General features: G+C 47.4%; 1 protein-coding gene across 1 annotated transcript; it reads left to right on the plus strand.

The window, feature by feature from the left end:
- Positions 1-845: 845 nt before the first annotated feature.
- Positions 846-6,922, plus strand: MSX2 (msh homeobox 2). The gene is made up of 2 exons (XM_055554508.1): positions 846-1,346; positions 5,211-6,922. The coding sequence occupies exons 1-2, from the start codon at positions 968-970 to the stop codon at positions 5,633-5,635; spliced, it is 804 nt and encodes a 267-aa protein (XP_055410483.1). The 5' UTR covers positions 846-967; the 3' UTR covers positions 5,636-6,922.
- The last annotated feature ends 14,229 nt before the right edge of the window (positions 6,923-21,151 follow it).

A 21,151-nucleotide genomic window follows, 5' to 3' on the forward strand; every position in this document is an offset into this window, starting at 1 on the left:
GCAGTAGATATTATTTATGCCTCTTCCTCCCTCCTCCTCCTTGAAGGCAAACACTGGCACCTAAACACACATGACAAGCACAGGCTCAAACAAACTCATAAACACACAATGCATGCTGTCTTGAGAAAAAGTCGGATCCGGATTTCGTCCAGTGAGGAGATTCAGGGAAAAGAAAACTCCAGGATTTCGAGTTTCTAAGAGTGCGCTGGTTTTGTTTTTGAGTGTAAGAGATGGAAAGCTCTGCTTTAAATTTTCCAGCTACTTGGGAGAGGGTTGTCGTGACCACCTTCCTCTCTGACTCCCTCCGGCCCCTCTCCTAGGGGAGTTACAGTGATAGCAAACGCTGATGGGCACTTGCTAATAGCGAAATATCTACTCTTATAAGGGCCATGCATGTAGTATTTCCTTTAACAGGGATGCTGGCCCTTGCTTTCAGTGCTGACCCCGAAAACTGTTAAGTTAGCCCAGTTTCGGTCCATAGTAGGAGCTTCATCAAAGTTTTTTGCAATGTCAGTTGCAGATTTTAAACGTGTTTTGGAGCGGAGAACCTTTTTAAAAGAGGGGTCAAAAGAGAGAAGAAATGGGACTCGGCGAACTTCCTCTTTAAATAATCGGCCTTAATTACGCCTTAGACTTTTCAGTTTTGGCGTGATTATAACCCTTGAGGGATCGCCTAATAACAACTCTGCTGACTGCTCCTGTAATTAACTCCTAATTTATTTCAAACAGAAAAAAAAAAAAAAAAAAAAGTCCCAGCCTCTTCTGGAAGAACCAATCGGAGGCTAGCATCCGTGGCGTCAGCGCCAGGGCGAGCGCGGATTGGCTGATCCCAGTCTCTCACTTCCCCTTGGAGGAAAGGCACGGCTCCAGGCGCGCCCCTCCCGTCTCCCCCCCAAAAAAGTTTGAGTCGCAGCTGCCGGGTTGCCAGCGGAGTCGCGCGCCCGGAGCTACGTAGGGCAGAGAAGTCATGGCTTCTCCGTCCAAAGGCAATGACCTGTTTTCGTCTGATGAGGAGGGCCCGGCGATGGTCGCCGGACCGGGCCCGGGGCCTGGGGGCGCCGAAGGGGCAGCGGAGGAGCGCCGCGTCAAGGTCTCCAGCCTGCCCTTCAGTGTGGAGGCGCTCATGTCGGACAAGAAGCCGCCCAAGGAGACGTCCCCGCGGCCAGCCGAAAGCGCCTCCGCCGGGGCCACCCTGCGGCCGCTTCTGCTGCCTGGCCACGGCGTCCGGGAAGCTCACAGCCCCGGGCCGCTGGTCAAACCCTTCGAGACCGCCTCGGTCAAGTCGGAAAATTCAGAAGACGGAGCGGCTTGGATGCAGGAACCGGGCAGATACTCGCCGCCGCCAAGTGAGTCCCTGCGGGAGCCGGGACCAGGAGTAGGTGGGGTGCGCGGGGTACCGGAGGGAACTAGGGGCCAGTATTCCAAGCTATGGGTACGGAGGCCCCCCTGTACTATGTGTCCCCTAAAGCAAACATTGCAAGGTCTTGGCCCCTTAATATCCCCAGAATCCAGCGGCATCCAAGACACCTTCTGGGTCGTAGCCGCGCAGCGCGTGTTCGGGATCCCCCAGCTACACAAAGTATTCTATACAATTGCCAACTCCCTGGTCTTTGAAGGGTGAACCCAGCTGGGTTGGCTGGGATCGCTCGGTTGTCGTTTTCTCTAGCCCACAGCCCTGCGCTCAGGCCACTTAGCTTTTTCTCACTGTCCATCGGGGTTTCAGTCTAGGGGAAGGATTCTCGTTTAATGTGCACCCGAATATATACCAGGCAGAAGCGGAGTGCCTTACTGTTTCTCAAAGTTCACAATCCTGCGAGGTGTGCCCTCATTTTAAAGATGAGCTCGTTAAAATCTAATCGGACTTTGGGGTAGCAGTGATCATCTTCCGTTGGTCCCTGGGGCATCGAAACACGATCCCTCGGAGGGATGGCGGCAGAGACCTTTGCGGCGAGAAGTATCTCCCGACGGCCGGCAAGTCGCTTCGCTGGGAGCGGGCTGGGGTCAGCGGCGTGGGGCTCCGCTTGGCTCAAAGTAATAATTAACAGCATTCCAGCAGCGCTTGAGTTTACAAAGTGATGCTTATTAGTTCACCATATTCCGGTCATCGCTGGAACCTCGAAGTGTGGGGAGAAGCCCGGGACCTGTGGTTATCTCAGTTTTTAGACACCCAGACTTTGAGGATTGAACTTGATTGAGCCAGGTCACCAACACTGGCAGAATTGGGCAAGGGGCCCTGGTGTCCAAGCCCTAGCCCTGGCCGCCTTTGATCCTTCTACCCAGAGAGACCAAGGAAAAGCTGAAACACCTGCACCCCACTTCCTGCCAATAAGGAAGAACAGAGAGGCCCAGGAGAGCTGATTTCTCTTCCAGCATTTACATCTATTTTGGGGCCTTGGGTATTTTTTCCAATTTGGACAAACCATTCATTTCCTATAGCTCCTTTTACTTACATCTCCTGACCTTTAAGATTTCTCTGCCCTCACTGTACCTCTAGGAAAAGTGAGAGAGAAGGGGCCTGCGGAGGGATTTTTTTTTTTCCAAAGCTAGGAGCAGCACATTTTACCCTATTTCCATCAGCTGGGAAAACTCAGAAACAAGTATTTTGTGAACAGAACAAGGCCATATAACCAGACATCAGTGGCGGTCCCCTCTGGCGTCTTTCTCCACCCTGTTAGAAACTCCAAAAGATTCAAAGGGCGTGGAGATTAAGGACTCAAAGAATTTAACCTCAAGTTTGCACAGTGCTTTATAGCACTTTTCACCATATTATCTTATCTGATCTCTGTGTGGCTGAAGCCAGCCTCCCAGTAACAGATGAGGACATTTCAGCAGAGTTCAGAGGAATCTGCACACATCGAGTTTGGGCTTGACAAGAAAGGCTTGGGGACATTTAATGATCACCTACCTGGTGGCAGCCCAGGACTCTGGGCATTCTAAAATTTGGTACTCTGAACTGCAGGATCAGTGTTACTTACCCATTTTATTGATGGTGAAATAGAGGCTCAGAAACTTTAAATAACTTAATTTGTTTTGACAAATATTGAGTGTCTGTGTATTCATAGGCCTGGGTCAATTCCCAGCCTCACATCAATGATTCAGACCTTACAGGGAGTAGTGTCCAGAGGTCAGAGATTTCCACTTACTTAGGTTCTTGGAGTTCTGTAAATATGCCTGCCAGGGCCCAAGGTAAGGCAGCCCTGGATGTGGCCTTCTCATGAGAAAAATCGGAGATTATGAGAAAGGATTTAACTTTAAAATAAACTTTAAAGTTTTTTTAAACTTTAAAACAAAAAGTGGGTCAGTCGTGGTTTAGGCCCGGAGATGGCCTCGGGACCCCTGTGGTAGAAGCAGTGGGTTCCGGGAGCCTAGGGCCAGAGCCTGGGGCAGGAGGGAGCCACTTACCCAGGCCGGGTTTTGTTATTCATAGGCAGTAGGACCGATGCTGTTTTGCTTTGTATAATCTCATCCTTCCTCAAGTTTAAAATGGAGTGGGGATGGGAGGGTGAGGAGTAGTATGCTGGGTAGGAAGCCTCATAGCCTTATAGCTTTGATATACCGCAAGATACCCATCTCCTGGACTTCATAATTCAAATGCAGCCCCTAGGATCAGCGGAATGACTGCCCAGGCACGGAGTTCCTTTCAACAGGGGCAAGTGTAGACTCTAGAAGCTTGGTGTCTGTGCTGTGACCACTGGGTTCTCCCAAGCAGCCCGGTCAAGTCTTTGAAGAGTGAGAATTTCACAGATCTCTGAGTCTCTGTTGTTATTTTATTTGCAAATTAAGAAGTAGGAACCCCTAGCTCTCTGGCTTACTTAGGGATTAGCATATGCAAAAGTCTGCACTCCTGTGGTAGTTGCTTATCCATCCGTTGCCCAGACTTCTGGTTTTTGATTGAGTGCAGAACCCACTACCTCTTTTTTTTAAATCACTCAAAGTGATGGTTAATAATGTCGCATTAGGACAAGTCCATTCCTTGTTGGAAAGGGAGGCTGGGTTGGCACTTGTGCTGTGTCACCCTCAACTATGAAGTGTAAACTTTCTTGGGCCACCAAAGTAACTAAACAAGAAATGCAACATTCTCCCTTTGGAGTACTTACTACTGTGGCTGCATTTGGAAAATTAGCATAGCTCATAAAAGCCACATGCAGAAAATGAATTCTTTAACATCGGTCCCTTAGCTCCCCCCGCCCTGGCCCCATTCCGTTTAAGGAAAAGCCCAAAGTTAGTTGATTCTATGGAATCCCAAGGATGCTCTGTCCTGTGACTTCCTATAATTGAATCCATTTTAAATGTAGAGTCTGGATGCCATTGGCATACCTTTATTTTGCTTGTTATTCTTTCTTTCTAAATTCCAGCAACAAGCTAATCATTTACACGTTTGCTCCAAACCATAGAATGGGTAGGAGAGATGACTAAGATGTCATCACATGCTCTCAATTCAGGAGGCAGCATGATTTCCCCTGACATTTACATTTATGGGCAAGCTAATTTTTCCCTCCTTCTGTAAAGTTTATATTACAGAAGCACCCAGCCAAGAAACTTATCCCACATCCAGATCTGTGAAATGATGTTCAGGTTTTATAATCTGTAGACTGGAGGGAATGACAGCTCTGTGGTTGTTTATTGCATGAGGCTGCTCCCCAATCCAAAGATGCTATTAATTTACCGCAGACCTTATCGGCACAATTATCCTTCATAAATATGCTGATGCAATCCCAACATTTCCTGGTACAGAGAGGGGACCAACTCAGTTTATAAGATCCTATTCGTTTTCCTTCTCATATGTGATTATTTCAGCATCCTAGGGATGTGAGGATTATCATGAAACCCTCCCCCCCTTTAAGATGAGTCATCAGGAAGAGATGGGGTTTTGTTTTTCAGAGAACCCTCAGCTCTCTTGGCATATCAGGGATGTGTTCATGTTTTATGATCTCTAATGCTGTTTGTTTGCCATATAGAAAATTCTGTGACACCATTTAACTGCCCAACTTTTTGTAAAAAGATTCAATTTTTTAAAGCAAAACAACAAATTCATTTAAGTTTGGTCCTTCTCGACCCTCCACCACCAAAAAACACATTAACCTTACATGGTTTTCACCGAGGTTCCTTTTTGAACGATGAAGAGGAGCCCTTCCCTCCCGCCCACATGGACATACCTGGTGACAAAGCCACTTTCTTTTGCTAACTCACTCTCCATTTCTATTCCCTAGGACACATGAGCCCCACCACCTGCACCCTGCGGAAACACAAGACCAATCGGAAGCCGCGCACACCCTTTACCACATCCCAGCTCCTCGCTCTGGAGCGCAAGTTCCGCCAGAAACAGTACCTCTCCATCGCAGAGCGGGCAGAGTTCTCCAGCTCTCTGAACCTCACAGAGACCCAGGTCAAAATCTGGTTCCAGAACCGAAGAGCCAAGGCGAAAAGACTGCAGGAGGCAGAACTGGAAAAGCTGAAAATGGCTGCAAAACCTATGCTGCCCTCCGGCTTCAGCCTCCCTTTCCCCATCAACTCTCCCCTGCAAGCAGCATCTCTATACGGTGCATCTTACCCTTTCCATAGACCTGTGCTCCCCATCCCGCCCGTCGGACTTTATGCGACTCCAGTGGGATATGGCATGTACCACCTATCCTAAGGAAGACCAGCTCAATAGACTCCGGGATGGATGTTTGTTTAAAAGCCTCCCCCCTCCCTCTCCAAGAAGACAGTCCCGCTCTACAAACCTTGCATGCACCACCCTCAGCCTCAGCGGCTAGGTCGACAGGGCCACAGACATAGTTCAAATTGCTTCTTTTGACTGGAGACACCCAAGCCCTGTTTTCTTGGTTAATCTGCCAGATGCGCCCCCCACCCCTTTCATAAAGATTGGCTCTGACAGTTTTTATATATAAATATATATATAATAAAATATAATACATTTTTATACAGCAGACATAAAAATCAAATTATTTTGAAAGGCAAAATTTATATATATATATATATCTTTTTTCTCTATATATCACCTTCCTAAAAGATACTGCTTAAGTCTACCTGTTGTTTTTTTTCTTATGGGGGAGACAAATTATTTGCTAAAATTGCTGAAATCTGGTGATTTGGATGGAATAACTGACTTTAGCTTATGGAAAACAAACATTAGAATTAGACATTACTTGCATAAGGAGTAGATATGGAGAGATTCCTCCCAGGGAAGGGACACACCATGTTTTTGCATTTTTCATGTGCATTAAAAACTCACATAGATCGAAAACTCACTAGACATGACCCTATTTGGCCCTATATTTTTCCCCCCTCTCCACCTTGTTTATTACACATTATTAAAAGTTTTTGTAAGATCAATAAAAGATTAGAATCCTGAGAGTCCTCCGGGGTAAGGTGGAAAACGGAGGTCCTTCCTAATTCCTCTCAAGGCTGTTGCTTAACTTCATTTCAGATAATTGGGGAGTGAAAAGTTAAAGCATGTTGGGAGGAATTGATGGTTTCTGTGAACCACCTCACGCATTGCAAAGGCAATTTGGGGGAGGGGTGTAGTTAATTCTCTGCTTTAAAAAAAAAATGAATATCTTGTAACCATTGTCTATATGCTAAATATTCTTGAGCAATGAATAGATCCAAAAAGAAGAAAATCATGCTTTCTCTGTGTGTACCTATTGTATGTGCTAAACTTATTAGAAAAATTTATATACTTTTTAACATGTTGGGGGCAGAGGGTAAAGCCATGTTTTGACTTGATAAAAAATGGTGTTGTCAGACAGCCCATATAGCTCCTTGGTATTTAATCTTTCTATCCAGCACCCCCTCCCTGCCCCAAGTATACCTTCATCCCTTTGAAAGGGTGCCTTGTATAATTTTATATATTTTATTGAAGAGTTATTTCTTATCTCTTATTCTGAATTAAATTAAACGTTTGTTTTATTGCAGTAAAGTCTGTCCAAAGTCACAATTATTTTTAAGAGGCGCTCTGTGTTCTTTAGCTGGACTTAACCCAGAAATGCCACCCAGATGGGGGAGGGGGCCTGGTGATTTTTATGATGATTTTAATGTGAATCAATCAAGAGCTGTGGCCAGATTCAGCCTGGGGTAGGAAAGTCCATTGAAAACAGCAAAAGACTTTGAACTGCTTCCTTTGGCAGCTTGTGTTACTCAAGGAAAATTGCTATTAGGAGTTTTTCAAATCAGTGAAAGATGAGCTTAGAAGTGGCAGGGCCCAGGGATAGGCCAGAATCAGGGGGTTTTCAAGGGAAAAATCTTGAACTTGAAATCTCTCAGCTAAACAAAACAAGCTGAGGGAACGGACCTATATAGTTCTCTGCAAATGGAGATGGTAACTGGATGCATTCACTTGGGGGGTGGGGTGCAGGATAGATGGATGCCTGTTGCCCTTTCAGGACTGTGTCAAATCACATTCCGTTTACCATTCCTATCTCCCTTCCAAGGAGATCGATCTCGAACAAATGCTCTTTTCGGTTTGTAGGGGGAAGGTAGTCCATTCAAGTGCCCTTTGCTTTGCAGTCTGCCTTTCCACTGGCTACGGAACGGGGGTCAGGCTTGGGTTTTGAGGCATCACCATGAAAATAAATTGGTAATGGGTAGAGGAAGCGGGGAAGAATCAAACTCTGCTTTCTGTTGCACAAAGAAACCAAGTAGCCATTGATGTTACCTTTCCGAGGGCTCTTTTCGGGTGAGGGGCTCCGGTGACCCCGGGAACAAGTCGGAAGGGAGCGGAAAACGGTGGTGCGAAGACAGGTGAGGAGACTGGAACCTGACGCCTACTAGGACTAGCGCTTTCGTCCGTTTCCTTTGTGCCACACCAGGTTTAGAGGTGGGCTCCGGAAACTCCATTTTCCGGTTGGGCAGAGGCTCCCAAGGTCGGGCGGTGAGTTTCTTCTGCGAAGTGTGATCCAAACCCAGGGATCGCCTCCGAAGCTGGGGTCCGACCAATTTCTCCCAGCTCCGCCACTGCACTCCGGAGCTGGAGTGATCTGCAGGAGCGTCTCAAACCTCCCCGAACGTGTGCCCTTGCCATCCCGCTGGGCCATCTCATTTACGGGATGCGCTTTCTGAAGGCGGAAGCCCTTCCCGGTTTCGTCATCGGCCGCCAAGCTAGGTCCCTAATGAACCAGCCCATCGAGCTTCTTTCCCGGGGGCTCTCAGACCCTAGCCTCCGGCGACCTCAGCCCAGGATGGAGACATTGCCGCCTCTGGGTTAAGAGTCAGCTTGCCCCGGAGAGGAGGGGGTCACGGGCCAGAGTGGTTTTCGGAGAATCCGGGCTGCGTCCTGCGTGGTCAGCGGGGTGGATTGGAAACCGTCTAAGCGCCTGCGCATTTCCTCAATCGCCCTAAATCCCAGCGAAAACCTGAGGCCGGGACAGGGGAAAAGAGTCGCTCAGGCTCCAATACATGCACCCCAGAGCTCCTGGGTGGATGGGGTTACCCCCTAGTCGAGGACGTGGCCGGGTTACCGGGGCCCAGACCGCGGCCAGAGGTCCGCGGGGCCGCCGGTGAGCCGTGCTCTGGGGCTCCCTCCGAACTGCCGGCCCCGCCTTAGGTTTGGCAGTCGCCAGAGTCCCTGAGTATGTCGGGCTTGGTATGCCAGGCGTCTCAGGGACCAGACCAACAACCTGCGGTGACAGAGGGCCCCGAGTCACCAAGGACCCGCGCAGCGCGCCTTGGAAATGAAAACCGAAGATGTCCGCGTGCCGGTTTTGGCCATAGTCGCCTAAGCTGTCGGGAGACTGGCACACAGCTCCACCCGCCCTCCTGTAATTCTTAAGGCTTTTATCTAAAACTTCCCAGCAAGACTGTTCTGCTCTCAGGAAGCGGAGAGGACGGAAAGGAGAAGGAATCCTATGTATTGAGCTCCTACTAAGTATGGAACTAGGCATCTTCTGTCTCATCTCATCCAGTCATTGCACACCCCCCTAGGGAGGTATTATTGATGCCATTTTATAGGTGAGGAAACTGAGGCTCAGGGGCTCACTAAGGTCCCAGAGTCCATAAAGGGCAGCAGCAGAATTCAGGCCAAAGTGTGAGCCTGGAGGGGGTGAAGTCTGGCAAAGGGGGCCCTGAAGGACCTGTCTCAGAGGAGTTGAGGGATGAAGGACCCTAGGGAGCCCTCCAGACCCCCCATCCCAGATCCCAGCACAGCCCTGCTCTGGAGCCCCTCTCTGCATCTCCTTCCCTACCCCTCATTGCTGTAAGGGGCTTCTCACCCAGGGTGCCAGCTTCTCCATCACAGGGGACCTGAGGCTCAGCCTGAACAGCCTCCTCCCCCTTGCAGCCCTGGGGAGGAGCAGGGCCGGCAGGAGGTAAACGGCAAAGGCCTGGCTGGCTGAGAGCAGGCGCTGGTGAAACGTCTGCCTGACCCGACTGAAAAGAGGATCCCTGCCTTTGAGCAGAACCTTGTCTGACCGAATGAAAACTCCCACGGCCATTCTTTGCTATAAAAGCCGCTCATTTGCCACGGGTTGGAGAGGCCACCTCCCCACCCCCAATCCCTCTCCACTGCTGGGTTTGGAATAAACATAAACCTCATTTATAAAAGAACCCACGTCACTCACACACACACACACACACACACACCCCTCCCTGAAGTCACAGGGCCCAGTTGGTGAAGTTGATTGTGCCTGTTTTCCCCTTCAATGTAAGTTAAAAAAAGGAATCTCAAGATTGGTGATGCTGTAGGCCTCCTTAATGAAATCAATGAAATCGGCCAGAGAGCAATGAGGAAAAGTCTGCTGTCAACTCCTGGGCCCCTCCATCCCTCTCCCACCCCCAACAACCCTCTCACCTCCCTCCCTGCTAGGAACTAAATAAAAAGCAGTAAAATTACTTTCCAAAATAGCCTGCTTCAAAGCAGAACAGAGTACCAGGCTGCGGGAATCCTGAATCCTGCCCTGATAAGGTTCATAATAATCAAATCCAAACTCCATCCACCTCCTCTGACTCTTTCCAACCTCCTCCGGACCCCTCTGCATTTGTTGATGAAAACACTTTGATGTCCTGAGTCCTCCAAACAATTATTATTATAATTTTAAACAACCTGGTATTTTCCATTACTAACGGCTCGGGCTTTGAAGTTACACCTCATAATTTCCTAAATTAAATAAATCATTTTAAGTTTGCACTGGGAGGCTTTTAATAGCAGAGAAAGGAATATCATTATCTTATTGAGCCCCAATCGTGGTGGCTCCAGTCTGGCTGTAGCTAGGGGCAAAGTAGGCTCGCTCTAACAGACCTACTTTATTAACCTCCCATAACTCTCGAAAGAACATTTTTATATTTTCTTTGATTTCCCCCCTCCCTCTCTTGTTTTAAAGCTGTCCCAACCTTTAATTAGTGCCTAATATGAAAAGCATTATTTTTTTAATGCTATGTAATTTACCAGCGGCAACAGGCCAACTTAACAATTGTTTATTAGACTTGGTTTTTCACACAGGGCAAAGAATGCCGCTCCAAACCCAACTTTTCATGGGTGGTTGCACTAATTAATACAGTGTCTGAGGCTCCTAGGGGGTTTTTTAATATTGAAGCCTATGGGGGCGGAAGGGGGTTTTAGAAGTCCAGCTCCCGCCGCCGACGTTCTCGCTCTGATTTCTTTCATGCTGTTTTGATCCTGTCTGTGGAGTCAGCACAGACAGAAACTGTGCCCTGGCTCCGGAGATAACGATGACAACAGCCCCGGGAACCCCCCAGCACCTCCGCTTGTGATTTATGGTGTGTGGGGCCCGACTTGGGGTGCAGGGAGCCCTCTGCTCACACTGGGCCTGCGGTGGGGGGAGCTGCCCTTCGTCCAGCCTGGAGGGGCAAGGAGCTGGCCTGGGGCTAGGGTTGGGCCAGACTCAGGCTGCTGGGGGCACATGCCAGTTCTCCCAGGCACCAGGCAGCACTGAGCTCCAGGCAGAGACCTGGCTGAGACTGAGGCAGGACTGGGGTGGGGGTGAAGGTCCAGAGAGGGAGGCACCCGGCCAGCGCTGCCTCTGGGCTTGCAGTTGCCTTTGTTGTTGTTGTTCAGTGACTCAGTCGTGTCCGACTCTTAGTGACCCCATGGACTGCAGGACAGCAGGCCTCCCCTTCCTTCACTATCTCACTATTTGACTTTGCTCAAATTCATGTTATCTTCATCTCCCTTATTCCCTCCCCCCTTTTTTTGTCTTTCATGCCGCATCTTAAGCCCACTCCTCACTTTAATTTTTTTTTTATTCTTTTGCTCTCTTTTATTCACCTGCTTTCAATCTTTTTCAGGTCTGTCCCACTCTCTTTTTAATTTTTTTCCCCTTTATCTTCAGTCCATACAATTCTTCTTCAGGGTCTCATTCTTAACTTCCTCTTTTCTCCCTCTTGTCTTCACTGTCCTGTCATTTTGTTCCTCCACGTGTCTCTCAATAGTTTTTCCTTTTCTATTTATTCTTATTCCTACCTACTTGTCCCCTTCTCGTTCTCTGTTTTACTTCTTTCTTCCCCGGTTCCAGCGATTCTGTGCCCGATTGATTGCAGGAACCCCGCCAGCACCCGCTGGCCAGGCTCCTGCGGATGCCTGGCCTCGCTCAGGGAGCTCCCGATCACCACCTCCCCTCGGTGCCTTTTCCGCCCCTGCTGCACCTGGCAAGCCAGCAAGGAAGAGACCCCTGAGCAGGGGGCAGGGCAAGTCGCTGGGCTTCTCCCTGGAACCGTGGGCGTCGCGGGCTAGAAGGGCAGCGCCGGGCCGAGAAGGGCCAGGTCCCCGCGCTCAGCCCCTCCGCCCCGCCCGCCGCCGGCCGCCCGTTTGATGTCGCAGGCCCGGCAGGAATGCGGCCGGGTTATCAATCACCCAGCTGGATCCCGAAGGTCTCGGCCTAATCACATTTAATTGCTCGTGGAGGCCCACTCTCGCCCCGGGCCGGCCGCCGCGCTCAATTACTCCCCAAATACCTGCCATCAATAAATGCGCGCTGACACCGGCCCGGCCCGCTCTGGCCCAGGACATCTCAGCCGACCAGGCGCCCCGCATCCCACTCCCACCCCCTTTCCCGTCATTAAACTTACACCTCGACGCCCCGAGGAGCAAGCCAAGCAGATAATAACAGTCCCCTTTTATTGAGAGCATCCCAAGTGCCAGACACTGGTGCTCAGCGATTTACACACTCCTTGAAGTCTCACCACCGTCTGTCTGGGAGGTGTTACCATCTCCATTTGAATTAAGGGAATTTAGGTTTATTCTTTAATGTTCCCCAGGTGGCAAAGGTAGGCCTTGGCCCTCCTGGGACGCGACCTTGCGACCCGGCAATTCCACATATGTAGAAGAACGAGACAATAGTGCCTCCCAGAGGCCAAGGATTTACCTGGAGCCCCGGCATTAAGGTGTGCGGACCAGGTACTACCTACAGGAGCTTGTTTATTCCTCCCACCTACTCTGGGAAGTATTTCTGTTTTCCAGGTGAGGACACTGGGGCCGGAGCCCCGGGGCGAGCTGTGGGGAGGTTGCCCTCAAACTGAGGTCCTGACCTGTCTCCTGCCTGAATGCCATCCTTCACTCCCTTTTGCACTCTACCTTCAGAGCAATCCCTGCAACTCGGGAACTGTGGCGTCTCTCGTTTTCGCAGAGCAGAAAAACAAACCAAGGATAGCGAAATTCCCAGAGAGGAGGCAAGGCAAGGCTGAATCACGCAGCTGGGGAGCTCAGAGCCCAGCAAGCCATGTCAGTTCCAGCAATTTCCATTGCCCTCTGCCCCTTCTATCCATATCAAGAGCCTTTGATTTAAAACAAGTGCATTATGTTTATGTTTTATGTAGTTTCCCCCTTGTTGAGAGGTAACAATTATACACCTAACCAAGGATGAAGCAGGCGACACTGACTTGCTGTGTGAGGCCAAGTGGCCAGATTGGCTTGGGTCGATTTGCGGTAATACTGACATAAAAGGTTAAGTGAAAAGAGCAAGTTATAGCATATATATATATAGAGAGAGAGAGCGCGAGAGAAAGAGTTGTATTAAATATATACAATGTATTTCAACTAAGCAAAGATGCCATTAACTATAATATGCATTTTATATTCCACTTTAAAATAAAAAATTGCAAATTATGATGCAATATTTAATTACCTAGAATTTTATACTTATTAGTTCTTATTAAGAGCTCTTCTATATTAAAAAAAGAGATGTTGTACACCTGAAACTAATAACATTGTAAGTCAACTGTAATTTAAAAAAGAAGATGAGAGGGGCAAGAGTCATCTAAAGTCAGTGATTAACTTCCTTTATACCATACCCTTTCTTAATCCCTTGTATTTTGTTATAAAATATATGACAGTGTCCAAAATACTCTCATCCTCATTTGGCCCTTGAGGCAATAGATGGGGTATTATTATTATTACCATGTCATAGAAAATAAAAAGGGTGCTCAGAGAGGTGAGGTCACTTCCCTAAGGTCAAACAGCAAGGAAGCAGAGTCAGGCTTGACAGCTAATTGTATAGTTTCCTCCCTCATGGGGGAGGTTAAGTCCTCACTGGACTAGAAGTCTGTCTAGCTTGCTTTTTTCTTTTTGACTCAAGAAAGTATATAAGTCCCTGAAAGGAGTTTCTGGGTTGCAGGGCCTTATGTAAAAAGAGCTATTTTAGTAGCAAGCTCTGCCTGTTTTTATTTGAGCGCTGAGAATGCCTGATGATGGAAAAACTGACTTTGTAAAGGAATTGTGTATAAGATGCTAAGTGCCTCCCCTCCCGAAATTCCATCACAGAAAATCACCTGAAAGGTGGTGGTGATGGATGAGGCACTTATTGATGTGAAATTGGCCAATTTAGGGAAAGTCAGAGGGCTGCAAAGTGTCCCTTGCCCCCTCCTTTCCACCACATCAGCCACTTACCCCTTCTAGTCTTTCCGGTTGGATTTCTCTTTGTTTAGCAGGGGGAACAGAGAGGAGCCAAAAGACAATGTAAAAGATCCCAGGGGTGGGTGTGGGGAATATGATCTCGGGCTTGAGAATTCCAGGAAAGCAACTGGGCAATGAAGTCATCCCAAATGGGTGTGGGCTGGGGGGGCGCGCGGGCAACGTGTCTGCCACGTCAGTGCCTTCCCAGGAGCGGGCAGAGGGCAGTGTGAGGTGGCTTCGCCTTTAGGGCTGGACTTGCAGATCTAAATTATTCCTAGGGTTAGGGACTTCTCTGTCCTGTGTAGACAGGTCCACTAAGGTACAGCCCACTTTGAAGAGAAGGTAAAACTGATTTTTCCCTTGCAAGTAGCAGGAGAGTGCCAAGGAAATTTTAGGTCTTAGAAGGAAGGAAGCAATTAGAGGGAAGGCAGATTTCCCGAATCTGATGAAAGCTGAGCCAGATTCAAATGTCTCTTTCAAAGGCAATAATGCCCAAATTTACCTCTACATGCCATCCCTGGCTAAGTGTAGAAAGGGGGAAATCATATGCTTTTTAGAGCAAGATAAATAAAATAAATTTGTAATGACTCTTTGGGATTCAAAACTGCAACATTGACAGCATGGGAAACTAAGCCTCCCTTCTCCTTAATCAACAGCAAGTTAAGACCTTTTTGTCTGGATCTCAGCACACACCATTGATCCTGAACATAGATCCCAACATGCCCCAAGACCTTCCTGAAATTCTCCAAACAGAATTATTAAAATACACTACAACTAAGAGGGAAAAGATGATGTTGTTCATCTCCTTGGAGAATAGCTGAATTAAATGAGCACTTTCTATGGGCCAGGAAGTGGATCCCAAATTTCATCCTAATCTGAATAGCAGCCCAATAATATAAAATCATCCCATTTTATAGATAAAGAAACTGAGACCCTAAGAGTTTATGTGATTTGCCAGTGGTCTCCCAACTGGTGGATGGCAGATCCTTGGAGTCCAAGGATCATGGTCCAGAAACCGCTACTGTGGAATGTTCACTGTTTTATTAAGAATCTGGGGTTTGTGTCACTTACAGGAACAGAAACCAGGTGAAAGAGATTGTCCTTGGGCCCACGGGTTTCTGAATTGATTTAAAATCAGAAATTGTCATCTGAAGCAAAAGACATTTCAGGCTAGTATCTTGAACCAGGCAGGTTCAAGAATAATAATAAAAAGTCTTAGAGTAGAAGGGAATTTTGTGATCATATTGTACAAGAGGTTCAGAGTGGAGTGACTTGCTCAAAGTCACTTAGGAGCTATGTGGAAGAACAATATTGGGAAAACAAGTCGGGGGAATAGTTACATCTCTAGTTCAGTTCAGCTGATCTGAGCTCAAATAGACATTGGCAAATTGATTTCTGAGCGACCTGACATCCAGGTCTCCTCTACCGTAAATACTTTTAGCTCACTTAAAGAGACAGTCAGATGAAGAACACCAGAATGAGGGGATGGATTCTGGTCCCCAATAATATCCATCTATGTCCTGCAGTCAGTTCAAATTAAAACCATCTGCGTCTATTATTTGATCTGAACAAATAATATTTTCCCAAGCTTAGAGAAAGTGTGAGTAAAAGCAATTTTTTTTTTTCCAGAAAACTTTTGCTATTTTTATTCATCTTGTAACATGCCATCTTGGTAAAAATAGCATGCCTGCTAGGCAACAAGTCTCCAAAGCCATCATACTCTCTTCCAAAAAGATTGCTCTGGCTATGCCCCTCTTTTTATTGATATTTTGAGGCTTCCACCAAAGACCATCAAATGAGATACCTGAGTTACTGAGTTCAAGTCCCAACCAGTCGCTGATGGCTCCAGGGAATCTCACTTTACATGTAAATCAAGGCAGGGATTAGCAGTGGGATAAGGGCTTCCCAGGTGGCGCTAGTGGTAAAGAATCTGCCTGCCAATGCCAGAGACAGAAGACACATGGGTTTGATCCATGGGTTTGATTCCTGGGTTGAAAAAGATCCCTTGGAGGAGGGCATGACAACCCACTCCTGTATTCTTGCCTGCAGAATCCCATGAACAGAGGAGCCTGGCGGGCTACAGTCCATGAGGTCGCAAAGAGTCAGACAGGACTGAAGCAAGTTAGTTTGCATGCATGCAAGAGACAGGAAGCCCAGAGGGCAGAGCTTTGTTCCATCTGGTTCTGAACTGTATCCCTAGTGCTCTGAATGGTGCATGGCCTTAGAAGGTGCTCAGTAAGCACAGGGTTTATTGAATGAATGAAGGCGAATGTTTTACTAAATGACGTAATGGTTCCGGGAACACTTTTTGGAGCTCTGGGTTCTGCTGATTTTTAAAATTTTAGAAAATATGTAGGTTTGCCATGAGTTCAAGCTTTTAAAAAGTTGGTTCAGTTCACCAAGACAATAAAAATGATTTGCATTTGGCAAGATGGGCCAGGTAGTGCTATCAAGGCAGTTATAAAAAAATTTTTGATTTGGTTCAAGTCTGCTATGACTGGTCACAGATGAATATTAAAGAAACTTTCACGACCCTGACTGGTATGTTAGCCAGACTCTGTAGAGTCAATTCTGCTTGTCCTTATATTTCATGGGCAAAAAATATTTAAAGCATTGCATTAAATGAAACTCTCCTGAGTTATAAAATTGTCTAAGTGGATGTAGGACACTTCTTTAGAGTTTGTTTTACAGGGTGGTCCAGAGGTTAATTAATGCACTCACTCACAGGAGTGGGAGGGGGTGAGTTCTGACTCTAATGAGAACTACTTTGGAAGGAGAATCTCCAGAAAAATTTCTTTAAAAAAAATTTTTTTTGGAGTATAGTTGGTTTACAATGTTGTGTCAGTTTTAAGAGTACAGCAGAGTGAATCAGTTATACATATACAAATATCCACTCTTTTTTTTATATTCTTTCCTCATATAAGTTGTTACAAAATATTGAGAAGAGTTCCCTGTGCTATACCATAGGTCCTTATTAGCTATCTATTTTACATATAGTTGTGTGTATATCGGAGAAGGCAATGGCACCCCACTCCAGTACTCTTGCCTGGAAAATCCCATGGATGGAGGAGCCTGGAAGGCTGCAGTCCATGGGGTCACTAAGAGTTGGACCCGACTGAGCAACTTCACTTTCATTTTTCACTTTCATGCATTGGAGAAGGAAATGGCAACCCACTCCAGTGTTCTTGCCTGGAGAATCCCAGGGACGGCGGAGCCTGGTGGGCTGCCGTCTATGGGGTCGCACAGAGTCGGACACGACTGAAGTGACTGAGCAGCAGCAGTAGCAGCAGCAGTGTGTATATGTCAGTCCCAATCTCCCAGTTTATCCCTCCCCTCCATTATTTCCCCCTGGGTTATCATAACCATCTGTGCCTCTATTTCTGTTTGTAAATGACTTTATTTGCACCATTTTTAATAAGTTCACATATAAGCGATATCATATGATATATATCTTTCTCTATCTGCCTTACTTCACTCAGGATGACAATCTTTTATTGTTCAGAGCCTCAGTTTTCTCTTCTGTAGTGCAGGACTTAGGGTCCCTGCTTCTGCAGCCCTGAGATGTACTTTTCAGAGGCATGCTGCACTGTGCTTAGATGCTCAGTCATGTTGGAGTCTTTTCAACCCCATGGACTATAGCCCACCAGGCTCCTCTGTCCATGGGATTCTCCAGGCAAGAATCCTGGAGTGGGTTGCCATGCCCTCCTCCAGGGGATCTTCCCAACCTAGAGATCAAACCCAGGTCTCCTTCATTGCAGGCCAATTCTTTTACCATCTGAGCCACTAGGGAAGCCCAAGAATACTGAGGGCATAGCCTATCCCTTCTCCAAGGGATCTTTCCAACCCAGGAATCGAACCAAGGTCTTCTGCATTGCAAACGGATTCTTTACCAACTGCCCTACCAGGGAAACCCCTCAGAGACAATATTAACATTTTCCAGCTCCCTTGAGACACGTGATAGGGTTTTAAAGCAAAACGGCACTTCAAGGGATCAGGTGGGAAATTAAAAAGTAGTCATTTCAGAATAAAAAGTGTTATCCATGGGATTTCTCTGGTGATCCAGTGGTGAGACTCCTAGCTTCCAATGCAGGGTTTGATCCCTGGTTGGGGAACTAAGATCCCATGTGCTGTGTGGTACAGACAAAATAAAAAATTATCATCCCTGCTATCCTGAACTGTGCTCAACTCAAAATCTCTTTAGGGGGTGAGGAGGTTCCACGACTTTCTGAATAACACAGGTCACAGGACCCATATCTGAGGCTGCAACAACCCTTTGTGAAACATATCTTGATTTTGAGGTTATTGTAGAAAAACCTAACCGTTTCATGTGTTACTAATTCATAGAGTGTAAAAATCTACCTCAAAGCCTGATAGTCACCCTGCACTTATCAGAGCCCAGATTTCTAAACTCTGGGCCAGAACGAGGTTGCACGTGACTGAGCCTTCATCACATCTCACAAACTGTAGGCCATTTGCTGGTAGGTTATGAAATATGATCATAAATGAAAAGTAAATGACTCACATAAAATAAATGGACAAAGAGCACTCTGTGATGGAGAGAGCCCCAGGTCGATTATGTTGGTTCATTTATTTGAGTTTGTAGAGGATTTCAAGAGGCCAGGTAACCCCAGCTACTCTACATAGATGGCAGGCGGCATGGCAGACATGGGGTACTGTTTCTGCAAAGCTTGCCTGGAGCCCATCCCACAACCACTGAGTCAGGAGCGATATTTAGGTACCACTTTACAATGTTCTGTCACCTAACCTTTTTCTTCGAGTCAGGTGGCATTACGTGGAAGGCGAAGGAGAGGCTTATACACAGGGGTTGGGGCCCGAGCTCAGAAGGGTTGAGACTTCCTCCCCAGACAGAAAATTCAAGTTAAAGTACACACAATTTAATTTTTAAAGGACTTAGGGATTAAGTCAGTCACTGTAGCTGGCAGATTGGAGGTCTGGGGAGGATAATATTTGTGCAGCCTTAAGAGGTGAATCCTGGCAGGTGGGGGGTGTTGGTGATGGTGGTGGGTGAGTACTAACTACGATTTCACCTCTTCCACAAAGATTGGCTTCACAGGTGTCCAACTGATTCATCAACTCCCCAGGCAAAGCAAGCAGATGGCATAAAGCAAGAAAAAACCACCACACCCAGGAGCTGCCAACTGTTCCGTTTTACAACGTTCTTTTCGGTTCTCCTATATTCACATTGAAGAGAATGGGATAGGAAAGAGGACTATTCATCATTAGTTTTCCTTTTCCAGGTAGAGGGAAGTATGAAGGAAGAACTCTTGAAACAAATGGAAAAGCGTGGCACAGAATCCTGCAGGTTACTGAACACTCCAAAGGAGCCAAAGGGCTTCCGAGGGGGTCCAGACGGACAGGGCCTCCAGGTCCGTGCTGCTGGGTCCAAGCTTTCGCTCCACCGACCCTGGGGCCAGGCACGCAACCTCTCTGGAACTCGATTTCTTTGTACGTCACCTGTGGATGACAACAGCGCTGATCTTGGATGATGCTGTGAGGATAAAATGCTACCCTTGACATCTGACCTGGAGAAACCCCTTCCGGAAGTGCCGCAAACCTAGTCCTCTTGGTGAGGATTCGGGTCCTTATCTTGGGCGTTGAGTAGCCACTCAAGGTTTTCAAGCCAGTCGTGACAGGGCCTGGTAGGACATCAGGGCAGGAGGAGTGGGATGCAGACAAAGGAATGACTGAGCTGGTTGCCCTGGTGCCATTTTGGATAATATGGGTGACAACCCTAACTTCTCAGTGTTGAGGCAGGTACCCATGACTGAGCAAGACTTGCCAACCTGAGCCATTTTGCAGACACCTAGAGTAGAAGTTTTAATAATCTCTCTAGCTCTGGTACTCCTCAGTGTCCCTCCTCCGCCCTCACAATGCCCACCCATGGTAAGGGGCACTTCAAAGCCCCAAATAAACATGGCGGGGATTTCAAGAATCCCACAGTCACACCTTTCCCCCCACCCCCATCCTTCCTCCCTGCCCTTTTAACATCCACCTTGCTGTTTTCCCGGCTCTCTTTTTTTTTTTTTTAACTGGAGTATAATTGCCTTAGGATGTTATTTTTGTTTTTGCTGTCCAAGAAGTGAAGATGTATTCAATGTCCCCTTCCTCTTGAACCCCCCTTGGCCCCCCTTGGCCCCCCTCCGCCATCCCACCCCTCGGTCATCACAGACACTGAGCTGAGCTCCCTGTGCTATCCAGCAGCTTCCCCCTTGACAAGGTGTCTGATGACAGTCTGAAGGATTCTGGAGTGGAAGGGAATGGGTGCCAGGGAGAAACAAACAAAATGCCTGCCTCAGGAAGCTCAAGGTCCTGGGCCTTTACAACTTTGAACAAGCAGCAGCAGCTCCTTCCCCAAAGACTTCCACTCTGTCTCGGCTCTAAAAGTCAGCCTCATGAAAGCGTTTCCAATGTGCATTTAAAATCATCCATCCAAAAGATAACTAAATCATGGCCATTCATTCCTCTCGACCCATCACACTGCAATGAAAACATGTATTTAACTGAGAAAACACTGAGCCTTCCCCCTCCCCGGCCTCTGTCTTTTTTTCTTCTCCCTTTCTTTGAGGGCTCAAAATGTTATGATTCATCTCAGCACTGCCTAAGGCAACAGTGAATTACAGGCCCCAGAGACTTCCAAACCCGGAGGGGTCCAGGCCGAGAACGTCCCTCAGTTCATCCCGGCCATTCTCTCTCCAGCCAACTGTGTTTGTTCCTTGACTCCTTTTGATCATTCCTTATAACAGTAGCCAAGCAGAGGAAATGAAGCTTTTGTATTTAAACTAATCCATGACCCTGGATAATTTGTAAGAGACATCTATGAGGGGTTAAAAATGAGCCTCTGACTGCTTGATGTGGAGACATCCCAGACACACCACAGGTCCCGTGGTGGGATCATAGAATTGCAGGGCGAATGAAAGGATGTCAGAGTGTGCAGTGTCCTTTGGGAATATCTGTCTAGTCCAACTCTCTCAGTTTGAAACATGGAGAAACAGGCCCAGAGAGGGAAGGAGACCTGCCGTGACTAGCAATTTTCTGTGGGATTTCTGACTCTGAAGAAGACTAGACCGTCAAGAGCAATGTGGTTCTCCAGCTATCAGATGCTAACCTGTCCCCCTGCTGTCCAGGGGCTACTGTCAGATAAGCGTTCCGTCTGTCTGTCCTCAGAGTCCGATCTTCAGGCTCACACGTGTGCTGACTTTAGCAGATAGCAGAAACACCAGCCCCCAGTTTCAACTCAACAATACAGTTTTATTTTTCAGTGACCTTTAATGAAGGAGGTGAGGGTTT

The sequence above is a fragment of the Bubalus kerabau genome, chromosome 18 (genome assembly GCF_029407905.1).
Source record: "Bubalus kerabau isolate K-KA32 ecotype Philippines breed swamp buffalo chromosome 18, PCC_UOA_SB_1v2, whole genome shotgun sequence".
NCBI lineage: Eukaryota > Metazoa > Chordata > Mammalia > Artiodactyla > Bovidae > Bubalus > Bubalus kerabau.